This window comes from Gobio gobio, assembly GCF_949357685.1.
Source record: "Gobio gobio genome assembly, chromosome: 17".
Taxonomy (NCBI): domain Eukaryota; kingdom Metazoa; phylum Chordata; class Actinopteri; order Cypriniformes; family Gobionidae; genus Gobio; species Gobio gobio.
Window position 1 is genome coordinate 17,143,889 of NC_137110.1, and position 15,143 is coordinate 17,159,031.

The 15,143-nt window shown below is 37.6% G+C and overlaps 1 protein-coding gene across 1 annotated transcript; it reads right to left on the reverse strand.

Moving 5' to 3' along the window:
• Window positions 1-1,003: 1,003 nt before the first annotated feature.
• traf3ip2l (TRAF3 interacting protein 2-like) lies at window positions 1,004-14,940 on the reverse strand. The gene is made up of 10 exons (XM_079840679.1): window positions 14,793-14,940; window positions 13,771-13,858; window positions 11,628-12,283; window positions 8,398-8,440; window positions 8,210-8,277; window positions 6,772-6,869; window positions 6,605-6,673; window positions 5,225-5,338; window positions 5,070-5,144; window positions 1,004-2,889 (listed from the first exon to the last, which is right to left on the reverse strand). Exons 2-10 carry the CDS (start codon window positions 13,800-13,802, stop codon window positions 2,743-2,745), a joined length of 1,302 nt encoding a protein of 433 aa, XP_079696805.1. The 5' UTR covers window positions 13,803-13,858; window positions 14,793-14,940; the 3' UTR covers window positions 1,004-2,742.
• Window positions 14,941-15,143: the final 203 nt, after the last annotated feature.

Genomic DNA, 15,143 nt, shown 5'->3' on the forward strand with positions numbered 1-15,143 from the left:
TCATGCACAAACGCTGCCTTACAAGCCATTGTCTTATAAGGCAGCGAGGCAACGAGTCAGCTGCCTAGGTTTTCGGACGCAGCCCTGATGTGAATGTGTAAGCAGGAAAAAAACACATGAATTCCGATATCCTCAAATCGGATTCAGGCTTCACTCGTATGTGGTAATAAATTATATGATTCGGATACGTACATTTGCGTCTGCCATGATGTAAGCAGTCAATAACATGCAACGGGCTCTCCTCTTTTTTCTCTGCCTTATACGAGAGCAATTTGCTGACCTTTAAAGATAGCGCGGAAAGCAAAACATTGAATAATCATTTCGTCTGCGTCCATGCATATCGCGCCGTTATAGCCTACTTAATTTTCCGGATCAGAACATCTTGGGCTGTTTCGCCAGTGTGTAGTGTAAATGCAAATACCGGATACGGGTCGCTTTTAAAATATGTAAGCCAGGCTCAGTGGTTCCAGTGCGTCATCGAGCCACCGTTTTAGTACTACACAGTTCACAATCTTTGTTACGTGTTTCAGCAATACATTTGTAACATTTATAATGTGTTCAGAAACAAATTTTAGAATTTCCTTTACTGTGACTTTAATTTAGTGATACCACTGCATACCACTAGAGGGAGCCTTGAGAACCGCTGCCGTGGAATATTTAGTAGCGAGGAAATTTCACGAATTGACTTACTGCACAAGTGCAACCTATCACGGTACCACGCTGGAATTCACGAGCTCATAAGAGTGACCCATTCTTTCACAAATGTTTGAAGAAGCAGTCTTGATTTATACACATTTGGCCATGGAAGTCCCAATACTTTTGGCAATATAGTGTATATAAATATAAAAATCTCCCTCATGTTCCATGAAAGAAAGAAGTAGTTTATCCAAAGTGACTTATTGCATTTCAAGCTAAACATTTTATCAGTTGATAAACTCTGCTTGTTTGATAAATGGTGTGTCCACCAGTTAGCCTGCTAAAAAAACAGTATTAAAAGTCTGTGTGCAGTTATATGGGAATAAGTGGTTTATTTTTCAGAAATGAAAAAGTATGGGAGGTATGAATTTTGAGTCTCTGGAGCATGTGGCAATAGCCTCAGGCAGGTATTGTTCTGCATGCCATGACATATTTTCTAGCAAAGCACTTTTTTATATATTTTTTATAGCTGACTGCCATTACATAATTATATACTCATACACACATCAATTGCTATCTGATCAATACAATCCTGAGCATCGTCCACTCGTAGTTTCTTTGTTAAACCAACACCGTTGCACTCAAAAACAAGGTATGGTAAACTGTCCTAATGTCCCTCAAAGCCCTGATTCTGTCATCTTATTTAATCAATAAGTTGTACAGACAAACCAATTTTTTTTCATTCAATAAAAGGGTGTATGCTGATAAAACATGAAAGATCATACAATCTCAACATGACACTGGCAGAGCTGTGGAAATATTATAACTGAAATCAATTTTAACGTTTTTATCTGGCGTATTACTAAAAAACAACTCTAAGGCACAAGTAGTCTGTTATAATAAAATCTATACAGTGTGTGAAGATACTACAGTACCAGTTTGTATAGTAAATTATGTCCTCCATCTATTTCAGGTTCATCCAACAGCAAAGAACCGAGATGAAAAGGTTACATGTCTTTGAAGATTCCTGGTCTACTACAATGAGTCCGCGTTAAAAGTGTACTTATATAGCTACTGTTACAGACAATTTAATTAAGTCAAAAGGACTGGTCACATTTACCACTGTTTACGAATTTTCAAAATCAAGTCATTTCAATAGGAATCTACAAGAATAGGTACTTTGTGTGAGGGTGAAAGATTTCCCCACGCAGCTTTTGCAACAGATTTGCGGTGTTGACCAATAGAAAGCTGCTTGGTTTGAAAGTACATTCAGTCCGACTTTAGATTAGGGTCCAATTCTCACTATTAACTATGACTTTTGCCTCAATAAACTCATAATTACTGCTTATTAATAGCTAGTAAGGTAATTGTTAAGTTATTGGGTAGGATTAAAGGATGTAGAATTAGGTCATGCAGAATAAAGCATTAAATATAAGTACTAATATGCAGCCAATATCCTAGTAATATACATGCTAATAAGCAACTAGTTAATAGTGGGAATTGGACCCTAAACTAAAGTGTTCCCGTAAATTCTGTCTTTTTCATACATCTCTGTACTATTACCAATAGACCTTTTTTGCCTGTGAAATTTTGGCAAAATGTCACAGTTTATATTCATCAATCGTGAGTGGTGAAATATTCAATGACAGGAGTTTTATACAAAGATTAAAACCTAGTATGACAGAAGCTTGTGTTTTAACATATTAAACAGACATCTAGTAGTTCAGAGGGGCAAGTAAACTTAAAGGGATAGTTCACCCCCCAAAAAAAGCTTTTCATCATTTACTCACCCTCATGTTGTTTCAAACCTGTATGAGTTTCTTTCTTCTGCTGAACACAAAAGAAGATATTCAAAAGAATGTTGGTAACCAGACGGAAGCCATTTTTTTCCTACCATGGAAGACAATGGCTACCGTCAACTGTTCTTTCATTCTTTGAAAGATCTTGTTTTGTGTTCAACAGAAGAAAGAAACTCATACAGGTTTGGAACAACACGGGTGAGTAAGTGATGACAACATTTTCATTTTTGGGTGAACTATTCCTTTAAAATGGATCACAGGCTTGTTAATAACTGACATAATGGGTCTACATAGCAAACCTAACTAACTAAATGGGGATGGAGACAATGGTTGGCAGCTCTCCAATGGGTGGCGGGTTGTACTTCTCAACCCGCATGAGTCGACGAAGAATGTCATCTCGGTCCCTGGGCCAGGTGAAGATTTGTGTGCTTTGAAGCCATGATGGGACGTGGCACTGGCAAACAGAAGCAGACAGAAATGTTGCAAACTAACACAGAGGCATTATTACATCTGAACTGGATTTAAGTGGAATATAATGGAGTAATCCTTTGGGTGTTCCCATAGTGTTGATCAAACAACCACAGATGTCTATTACTGTTATGATAACAGTTAATCACAAATGTGTATTTTGGCTCCTTGAGCGAGTACTTGTTCAAACACAAATATCATTTCATTAAAGGGATCCCATGGCGTTAAGACTTGTATGTCTTAATATAACATAAATGATGTCTCTTACTGAAATATGTAGTAGAAAACCCATGTAATGGCAAAAATTAATTCATTGACATCACTAATAAGAGACAAACCATAATCCAATTGTCTTTATAAAGATTTATTTTCCTTGCAAGGAAGAGCCACGGTCAAACGCAGCCGCTCGAGGCTACCTTGAGCGTGAACTGGAGACACAAAGAAGCCACAAGCTTCTTATACCCCCAATGTCTAAATAACCCCCTCAGTAATTTCCCATACATCTGGCGAAACCCACTGAAGATTTCGCCTTGAGCAATTAAAAGCAAGAAACACAATGGTCCTTCATCTGTAACAACAGACAGAGTATCACCTACTCTTAATCAGCATATCTATTCAAACGCATAGATGCTAGTCAGGAATTCCAATTCCAAGAGCCATAAAAGATAAAAGGGACAATGTATGGCTTCCACAGGTGGGGCCTCTTTGATCTGACTCATTTAAAACACAATAGAGAAAACAGGTCTGGAAGATTAAATCTTCTGTGATTACATTTTTCCCCAACACCCATCAAAGATCCACGTTATTTAAAAAATCCATTATATATTTGGACAATGGGTGGCGCCATTTTGTTTGCGTTCTATGTTGATGACGTAGAATGGTTGCACTCGGCAATCAACTGGCGCTACCCGTAGCTATTCTTACCACAACACAACTCAAAAAATGTTTCAGAATTAAACAAAACCAATCATTTGCTTTGTAATTGCATTTAAAACAAGTGCACACAAACTCTCTCTCACACACAGACACACCAATAGATCGGCGCGCGCTCACACTCTCACACACACACACTCAATCAGCTGTAATGTTATACATGAGGTTGACTTGCCTAGTTTGTCACCTGGTTACGATTCGGCAGGCCAGCACTCTCCCTGGCTGAATCCGAAATCGCCCCCTATACCCTCAAATATGGCATTATTTGAGGGCACAGCCATTTGCAGTGGTGTCCGAAACCATAGTGGACGTTATTGAGTGCACTCATTCAATCCCACACTGCACCGCAATAATGAGTGTACAGAACTGTATTAGTGGATAACATAGGGAAAAGAGATTTCAGATTCAGCCCCTGTTGTGGAGACTGACGAGGGTTGCCCATAACATATCTCGATTGAGACAGAGCAGTCTGTCAGATCAGATGTGTGTGTGTGTGTGTGTGTGTGCTTGCGTGCGTTTGTGTTTGTGGGAGAGAGCGCACGCACACAATCTCAATTGAGACCCTGTCAGATGACCCTGTGTGTGTGTGTGTGTGTGTGTGTGTGTGTGTGTGTATGTGTGTGAGCATGCACGCGCGTGCCGATCTGTTGGTGTGTTTGTGTGTGTGAGAGAGAGTGTTTGAGTGTGTTTCAAATGCAATTACAAAGCAATTGATTGGTTTTGTTTAACTCTGAAATATTTTCAAGTTGTGTTGTGGTAAGAATAGCTACGGGTAGCGCCAGTTGATTGCCAAGTGCAACCATTCTACGTCATCAACCTAGAACGCAAACAAAATGGCGCCGCCCATTGTCCAAATATATAATGGATTTTTTAAATAACGTGGATCTTTCATGGGTTTTCTACTACATATTTCAGTAAGAGACATAATTTGTAATATTATGCCATACAAGCCTTAACACCATGGGATCCCTTTAAAGGGATAGTTCACCCATAAATGAAAACCCTCAAGCTGTTCCAAACCTGAAGAATATGGTTTGCCGAACAGTTACTGACTGTCAAAACAGGGCCAACTGTTCGGTTACAGACATTCTTCAAAAGCATCTTCTTTTGTGTTCAGCAGAAGAAAGAAATTCATACAGGTTTGGAACAACTTGAGAGAAAAACTTTCATTTTTGGATGAACTATCCCTTTAAGTAAATGGCTTTCAGTTCCTGAAAAGAGACACAGTTTTACCTTCTTGGCACCAGGAAACAAAATGGGGATGAATCTGTAATTCCTGGCCCCGTTCTGAATGAATTCGTTTTGTAACTAAAAGACAAAGTTTTTGAGTCAATTGACAAGAAAAATATGATTATAATTGATTTCCACTATTTAACTGTAAGCTGTACCTGCTTGTGTATGTAGACGGTGTTGAGCGTTTCATCGTTTTCCATGAAAAATGAGGCATTGGTCACAATCTCATGGTACTTTGGACTAATGACTATGATGATCAGATAGTCTTTCTGTGAATAATAAAAAAAACCCACAAAATTAGTCAACTTAATGGACAGAAAGTAGCAATTAGTTCAGATAATAATTAAAGCGTTTGTTCACTCTGTAACTGCTGAAACTAGACACGCAGGTTTATCATTGTCACTGCAGCAGACAGTTTCCTTGTGTAACTGTAGCACTGAAAGGAAATGATGCCAGAAATATGTCCTCCCCCACTTGAGGTCTGAATTAAATTAATTAAAACTACTTGTTTCAGGGATACATGTTTTTTTAAAAATGTATTATTAGATGGTCTAAAAATGCATAAAATTAAAAGTTTTGTTGGATTTGTTCATGCCATCATACTTTCTTAAAATAAATAAATGATGTCCCACCACTTGCAAAGTTCAGCAGATTAATGCAAAATAAGAACACCTGGCCTTCATAAAATTGTACAAGTTCCCATGTACCTTGTGTATTTGCCTAATAAAATAATTCTTATTTAATAACGAGTGTAGTATTTCTACTCCAGCTTTGTTTAACACATATTACCATGTTTAAATCCATTCCTCAGAATTCAATATATCACAATCTGAATATACATAATGGTTGACTATATTAGTGGTGCTATAGATGTGTGTATTGCCAACTCACAAACTGGCTGCAAGCATTTAGGAGGACACACACTGCCATTTTAAAGGGAAAATGTAATAGTATGGTCAACTATATGTCAGGGATCAATCCTTGCCATTTATAAGGTTTAAAAGGTTAAACAGTGACATTTTATCAGACATATAACATCAATGACCATAAAATTTGCGATTTGTAAGAGCTGAAGACATCCTCAACAAAGGAGAGCACCCACCAATAGGCTCTACGTATTGACCATAAACAGCGATATTAGTTCTTACACTGCTTGCAATTTAATAGTAAGCAGTTCTTTATAAATGCAACCATTGTTGATATCTCTGTGACGTTTTTATATACATGTTTGTTGGTTACACTTCATTTTAAGTGTATGTGTCATTGTTACATGTAATTATATATGTAAGTACTGAGTAATATTAATGAACTACATGTACTTACTATAGGGTTAGGGTAGGATTAGGGTTTGGTTGAGGTTTAGTTGCATGTAATTATGCATCATTTACTGTTATTATATACAGTTTATTATGAAGTATTGTCCGAGTCCAATAAATCTGCTCCTAAGTGGCTTGTAAGAACTTGTGCTGTGTATGTCAAACTATGAAAAACATGCGCTCTGAAATACTAGGAGGCCTGAGATGATCACTACTTACTTCGCTGATGTATCTCTCCATGAAATCAATCTTGCTTATGCTCTTGAACTGCTGTTCAAACATGTCAATCTGTGCAAAAAGAACAAAGGGGCTGAACATGATCTCTGACAGACCCCATATCAAACATGGCTGCAAGGCAATGTTTGGCACAGGTGGCTTTATCTTACGTGAGTGTAGAAGCCATTGTGTCTCAGTAGCGCGACAAAGTTGATGATCTCTTTGACATGTTTTTCACTGTCTGCTTCATAAGTAACAAACACCTTCCCTGCAATAATAAAGAGTGAAGAAATATTAAATAGATCATTAAATTAGAATAATTAAAGTTTTTGCTAATTATATTTAAAGTACTATTAACTAAATATTATCTACATACTACATCTTTAAAGGATCAATTCACGTTAAAATGAAAATGTCCTGATATTTTACTCTAACCATCATCTCATCCAAGATGTTCAACGTAATAACGTTTTTGAGGAAAACATCCCACGATGGCCTTCAATGGCAACCAAAATGTTGAAGGTCCAAATCAATGCAGTTTCAAAGGGCTTCAGAGGCTCTGCCCGATCCCAGCTGAGGAATAGGGTCTTATCTAGCGAAAACATCGGTCATTTTCAGGAAAAAAAATAAACATTTATATACTTTTTAACCTAAATTGCTCATCTTGCGCTGCTCTGCGACATACCACGGATTGCACAATCACGTCGGAAAGGTCACGCTAGACGTAGGTGGAAGTACCGCCCCAAGCGAATGTGCTTAAGACTAATCCAAAAGCCCTTTACAAAAAAAACTCCATCTCCAACTTCAAAATCATCTGACATCGTAACCTTTCTGTCGTGATTGCGCAATCCGTGGTGTGTCGCAGAGCAGCGCAAGATGAGCAATTTAGGCAAGGCAAGTTTATTTATATAGCCCATTTCATACATAGTGGCAATTTTCTGTGCTTTACACAGAAAAGGAATTAAAATATTCATAAGAGTATAATATATATATATATATAGTATAACCTTATTCACCCCTATCTGGAGTGGAAGAAAATGGAGAGTCAGGTGTACGATTTTACTATTTATATTTGTCAGGTAACTTTGCGTTTAAACAGTACCCTTGCAGATATATCTATCCATCAGAGCAGATCTAAACTCTAACCCAGGGGACTCTTTTAATTTAGGTTAAAAAGTATATATATTTTAATTTTAGAAAATGACCGATGGTTTCACTAGATAAGATCCTATTCCTCAGTTGGGATCGCGCAGAGCATCTGAAGCCCTTGGAAGGCCTTTGAAACTGCATTGATTTGGACTTTCAACATTTTGGTTGTCATTGAAGTCCATTGTGTGGAGGAAAAATCCTGAAATGTTTTCCTCAAAAAACTTAATTTCTTTTCCACTGAAGGAAGAAAGACATGAACATCTTGAATGTCATGGGGGTGAGTAAATCATCAGGAAATGTTCCTTTTGAAGTGAACTAATCCTTTAACACATAAACACTTTATGTTCAGGTGACTCTGAAGACAGACAAGACATATTTTTTTCTTTATTACAGTTGGATGTTACACACATCCAACTCCACATTCTTACAGTGTTGCTCAACATCAGTGTGTATACTCACTTTGCTCCAGGGACAGAGGGGCTGTGCTTGGGGTTAGTTTAGCTCGAGGGTGAGGAGCAGTGTGGCCACTGTGAGAGATCAGAGCATTGCATAAAGACCTCAGGAAAAAATTACGTTTAATGCATCATTGAAAATCAGTCTCCTACAAACAATACAAGACTGGTTGTCCCACCACTATTACACATTACCTATGAGTGAACTCTGTGTCTGATTGTCTGGTGTTTTCAAGACCTGTTGGAGATGAAATGGTGAAGTGAGACATTAATCAGAATACACTGTAAAAAAAAATGTATCAGGTAACCTAACATATAGTAACATTTAAATTAACAGCTTTTATTCAAACCAAAATATTATTTAATATGATTGGATCCGCCTGATAATTTGAGTTACACTCCTCAATTCAGATAAAGTAAAAGTATTTTATTATAAATACGTGGCCATTTTCCATCATTTGATGAATCATTGCTGCCTTTATCAATACAAATGTACACAAGCATCTCATTTTATTAATATTACGTTTACCGCCTGCAGTAATAGCTACACATTAACTGTGCCAGGCAAATAATTAAAAACAAAATGAAGCAATACGTTTAAAACTTAAAATTGAAATAAATGAATCACCTTTTTTAATGTAGTTAAATAAAACAATAAAAAAATAAAGAACTTTTATATGGAAAAATAAATTGACTACTTAATTTGTGTTTTTGAAATGTAGTTAAATAGCAAATTAGAAGATTTTTTTTTAAATGCACATTATAAACCACATTTTGAAAAGTAATTTGTCAGTTGATTTTCTTTTTTCATTTGCTAATTCCTTTTCTTTATGTCCATTAGTTAATATAGGTGACTGTATATCAAAGACGCATGAAATATTGCATGGTGTTCCACAAGGATCAATCCTTGGGCCTGTCTTATTTTCATTATACATGCTCCCTTCGGGTAGAAATTATTATTATTATTCAGAAATACGACATATATTTTTTATGCTGATGATATACAGCTTTATATCTCAGTTGAGTTCAGAGACACTGCTGTATTACATAGAGAGAGGTTGTCTGACCAGCATTGTAAAGTGAATGAACACAAATTTTTGAAACTGAACCAAGAAACCCCCCCCCGAAATTCTCATTATGGGCCCAAAACATGAGCGGGAGAGGTTAGAAGCTGGATTGGGTACCTTAGCCCTACAATCTAAGAAGGAAGTAAAGAACCTAGGTGTCATTTTGGACTGTGACCTGACTTTTAAGTCTTTTAAGTCTCAAAACTTGCTTTGGTCATCTGAGAAATATTGCTAAGATTTGTCCTTTTTAACCCTGGATGATGCTAAAAAAACTCCTTCATGCTTTTATCTTCTCTCATCTTGATTATTGTAATGCTATATACACTGGCTTACCTAAAGGCTCTATAGGGAAGCTACAACTGATGCAAAATGCATCTGCCAGAGTATTAATGAAATTAAAAAGGAGAGAGCATATCACACCAGTTTTAATGGACTTACATTGGTTACCAGTTCATCAAAGGATTGATTTTAAGGTTATTTTATTGGTTTAAAAAACACTGCATAATCTGACACCTCTCTACATTTCAGACTGTCTGTCAAGACACGTTCCAAATCGTCTAGATCCTCTAGCGCTAATCTTCATCTGGTGGTACTTCTTTTAGCCACTATACTCCAAATATTTGGAATTCTCATCTAATGAAGTGAAAGAGGCTCCAAGCATTCATATTTTTAAACGGCGGGTTAAGACATATCTTTTTAAAGTTTCTTATCAGAATAATATGGTGTGAAGGTTTCATCATTGATATTGAGGTGACATTGTATTGACAATTTCTTTATTTTACATTTTTTTTACATTTCTGTTGTTTAATCTTTTTATATTGACTTGTATATTGACTATTCTAACATTTACAGCGTGTGAGCATTATTAACTGCAATTCGTAAAAATTTATATAATGAGCGAGTACATCATGAATCCATTTTCCAAACCGTGTTTTTTGTCTTCTCCTGAATCACTACGGCACACCTATAATAAGTGTTTATATTCAGACTATTTTAGACTGGTTCGGGTCGGCACCACTGCGGAGTAGCACAGTACCAGCTTGATCGTCATAAACATAAACAGAAAGAAGTAGCTCCGGCTACAATGTTCTTCCGCCGCAAGACGCATGCAGTCAAAGTCACGGAAGGCAGCTTTAAAGGTGCACTGTGTACATTTTAGCGGCATCTAGTGGTGAGGTTGTGAATTGCAACCGCCCACCCCTCTCTTTTCAAGCACATAGAGAAACTACGGCGGCAAAGATGTCGTCTGAGACAGCAGAGAGTAGCTAGCGCTCTGTAGAGCAGTTTGTCCGTTTAGGGCTACTGTAGAAACATGACGGCGAAAAATGGCGACTTCACAGCAAGGGGACCCGCGGTGTGTGTAGATAGAAATGGCTCATTCTAAGGTAATAACAGCATAACGGTTCATTAAGTAAGGTCTTTATACACCACTGTAAACATAGTTATGTATATTATTGCATTTCTGTCAATAGATCCTCATAAATACTACACACTGCACCTTTAAGTAGGCCTACACTACTTAACAGTTTCATACGCTTTTAGTATTTACTAGTTATAAAAGTTCCTATCGTCTGCTGTGTTCATTGCAAAAATGTAGCCATGTGCAGTAATATTGAAAATTGAGGATGCAATGCATCGGGATATCAAATCGTTGACATGATAATCGTAACATCCCTATCGTCAGTGCAACCATGCAGCTTTAGAATTGTTAGACTCTCAGTTTTTAGACTTATTGTACGAGCCACCCAAAGTACATGTCAGATGGACTATCACTGCACACCGTAAGATATACTAAATGTTTATTAAAGTGGGAAGTTTATATCTGTTTTATTTCTATATTTTCATTATGCAATGGATAGTAATGCTCTGGAAGATGTTGCAAACAAAGCCACTTTTTTATAATTTCCACAGTAAGTATGCATTTAAATAAAAAGGGCAACAGTGACTTAATCTAAATACGGTTCAGTTACAGTATTTCAGTATATTTAACATTTATAGATTATTGAAGTCTGTGAATAAAATGTTTGTTTGTTTTTTGCATTTAAATACCACACTTAAAAGTGAAACCTTACATTCATATAATTAATCTACTGACAAAATATGAGCGTCACTTGTAAAATGGAAACTTGTTGCTCAACTGAATTGCAAATTTGGCAGAGGCAGGATTTGCCGTAGGCTTGATAAAGATTCCTGATAAAGACATCATACAGTTAAAAGACAATGGGCTTTTGAATGTTGGTATTATTCATTATTGTGTTTACAGCCTTTAGTGGCAAGTGTTATGCCGGAAAAAAAAAACACCTCACTCATGACTGAATCATAATAGGCATGGAATTTTAACAAAGAACCGAGACTTACGTGAAGGCCAACAGGGCCTTTGGTAATGTGGTCTGTAATGATAGCCATGATCCATTTGATACACATCCACAGGGTACTGACTACAGCAGGGCGGCCCACGGGACGCGCAGGGTTGCGGAGGCATGCAGTAGCTGTGAGGTGCGAACGCAGTTGGGATAGAGTGCAGTGAACGTGGCTGTTCTAGACTGCCCTCACCAAGACTGTGCCTATCTGGAGAGCAGGAGTAGCAGGAATCATTAGGATAACTGCAGTAATTTCCAGACACCAAGCAAGAAGGAAAGTTGCCACTAGGGTATTCCACTGAACTGCTGCCCACTGAACTTGAGTGGAGCAGGTCTCTGTTGTGTGGCTCTAGGGTGCTCAGACATGCTTCCGTCTGACTGGGAAAGGGTGTCTGGGGACTGTAGCCAGAGGGCAGACCTAGCGGGGGCTGGTAAGGTCTGTAGCTGGACTGTATGGATCTGTAGTTGGTCTTTCTGTCTCTGCAAATATCTGTGAAGTCGGCCTGTGCATTCAAAGAAGACTCATTCTCAGACATGCAACAGTCACTGTTGAAGGGTTGGGAATCGGTGGACTCTGAGTCACAGATGGCATCCTCAGTAATGATTTTATCCATAGTCTCGTCGTTCTCTTCTGGAAAGTTGAGGGATTGTAAACTGTAGTGGCCAAAATGGAGATTTGTAGTTAACATAGGACCAGAATAATTCAGATAAAAATCGACATTTGAAGAGTGACAATACACAATGACACTGCCCTAAATACTGTTTTAACCACTACAATACAATACATCGAAAATATTGCTGTAGCTTGCAGACGTTCCTAATATTTATTCAAACAGCAATGTTTCAGTCGAACAACCTTCTACATGCAGTTTGAAAACTTACCTAGTTCCTGGATGTCAGAAGAAGGCTGTCAGACATAAATGTTTGAATAAACAGGGCACAAAAATAAACAGCCCTGTGCCAGTGTGAGCTGTCGGTTTATGTTAACATATACATATATATACACCGATCAGGCATAACATTACAGGTGAAGTGAATAACACTGATTATCTTTTCATCACAGCACTGTTAGTGGGCGGGATATATTAGGCAGCAAGTGAACATTTTGTCCTCAAAGTCGATGTGTTAGAAGCAGGACAAATGGGCAAGCATAAGGATTTGAGCGAGTTTGACAAGGGCAAAATTGTGATGGCTAGACGACTGGGTAAGAGCATCCGTGGGATCACAGAGCAATGGAAGAAGGTGGCCTGGTCTGATGAATCACGTTTTCTTTTACATCACGTGGATGGCCAGGTGCGTCACTTACCTGCGGAACACATTGCACCAGAATGCACTTTGGGAAGAAGGCATGCCGGCGGAGGCAATGTTCTGCTGGGAAACCTTGGGTCCTGCCATCCATGTGGATGTTACTTTGACACGTATCACCTACCTAAGCGTTGTTGCAGACCATGTACAACCTTTCATGGAAATGGTATTCCCTGGTGGCTGTGAACTCTTTCAGCAGGATAATCCCTCAATCCCATCGAGCATCTGTGGAATGTGCTGAACAAACAAGTCCGATCCATAGAGGCCCCACCTTGCAACTTACAGGACTTAAAGGATCTGGTGCTAACATCTTGGTGACAGATACCACAGCACACCTTCAGGGGTCTAGTGGAGTCCATGCCTCGACGGGTCAGGGCTGTTTTGGCAGCAAAAGGGGGACCAACACAATATTAGGATATAATGTTATGCCTGATCGGTGAATATCCGAGTAAAACGGCTTCCCAAACATGAAAAAAATGTAGGAAGGGACTTGTATTTGTCCAATGAGAATTATGTTGTCCAATGAGAATCATTGTTGTTTGCCATTGCTGTAATCTCAAGTGAGTGACAGGTTGTCCCACCCTCGCACAAAAAAACATGTCTTTAGTTATGCCTGATTGGTGTATGTATAATATATATATATATATATATATATATATATATATATATATATATATATATATATATATATATATATATATATTACATATCATATTTTATATTATGCTTATAATTCTTAATTTACTAGCCATTGGCAGGTAATGCAAAAAAAAAAAAAAAAACAGTTAAAATTTGGAACAAACTTATATATTGATAAAATGGGATGCATATTTTACCTATATTGTAAGCAGTGCTGAGCAGGCATCATCCTTGTGCCTAATACAAAAGAGCTGCAGCCATTTCATATCCCCAGTCAGCAAAAATCTGTAATAAGTAATTAATAAAATATGAATACAGGAAACCTTGACTGATGATCACCCTGTGAAATAAAATTGTATTTGAGAAAATGAACAACCTTTGGTTAGATGGCTACAGAAACACAGGAACCCACAATTATGCCATGGGGATTTTTTTTTTTCACTCTCTCGCTTGCTTTTTCTGTCAACTTACTGTATGAAATTGCAATGCACGTTACATAAACTGCGGAAAACACCCCGTTTGTCATAATCACAAGTAATAAGGCCATCAATCTCAAGCACAAGTGGAATACTTTAAAAAACAAACCAACTGCAACTTCGTAATTTCTTTATGAACTAGAGCATATAGTAGCACTGCCGAGTGAAAGGAATTCGAGGAAGGACAATGTTCGAAACCAAAGTATCTCAGTTAAATCATGTCATTCTCCTTTCCGAACAGTTGAGCAGTAGATGATAGATGAATGTCTTTAATTAAAAAGTATTAAAGTATAAACAAGTATAATGTACATTCATTAAAATGTTGTCCTAGTAACCACAGTATCCGTCAAGATAATGTAGTTAGTATAGTATCAAAATACATTCAATGGAATCTTTTATTTTAAAAATAAATAAATAATAATAATAAGAGTTACTTATATTGTTGAAATTTTTTTTAATTTGGACATTTTCGTTTAAATTAGCTTCGTGTTGTCGCTTTAAAACTGCCGCGGGCTTCATAACATGCATTAACGTTACTCAGGTAAAATTTGTACAAGAAACGCAATACGTTTTTCATATTTCTAGCTTCGTACCGTAGTAGTACTAACGTTATACAAGAAAAACCTTCCAAAACTAAAATCTTAGAAAAGCTTAAATACTCAAAAACAACAAAATAAAACTCTGCGCTACCTTTTATGACTCTTAAAATGTCACGTCTAACGTCACACAAAACACCTCCATACCTGTAAACTGACCAGTAGATTTAGTCGCGTGAATTATTTAATTCCGATCAGCCTCAATCGCTGGACATTACAAACGCACGAGCTGTAACAGTCGAAGTACAGACTGACTGCTTGGAAGTTTCTGAACAACACCTGCACCACAAACTCCGCCCACTTCCCAGAAAGCACATCCTCGTAGACGTAGATGTTTATCTTCACCAAAATAGTTCACGAATCGTTCTTTTGAGCCGATTCTTTTTAAAGATGCCGACGAACCGATTCGCCCAGTGTTTGTAAATCACTTGACAGTAAAGGGTTGACTTTGAGAGTAAAACTGTGAAATGGGAACTAAATAGCAAGGATACTGACAAT

What these genes read in the sequence shown, in the direction of transcription:
- traf3ip2l (XM_079840679.1), bottom strand. Translation starts at nt 13,802, where the DNA reads ATGATGCCTGCTCAGCACTGCTTACAATATAG. An exon ending in CCCTCTGTCCCTGGAGCAAA is followed by an intron (nt 6,870 to 8,209) that starts GTGAGTATACAC and finishes TTATTATTGCAG; the next exon opens with GGAAGGTGTTTGTTACTTAT. An exon ending in ACAATGGCTTCTACACTCAC is followed by an intron (nt 6,674 to 6,771) that starts GTAAGATAAAGC and finishes CTTTTTGCACAG; the next exon opens with ATTGACATGTTTGAACAGCA.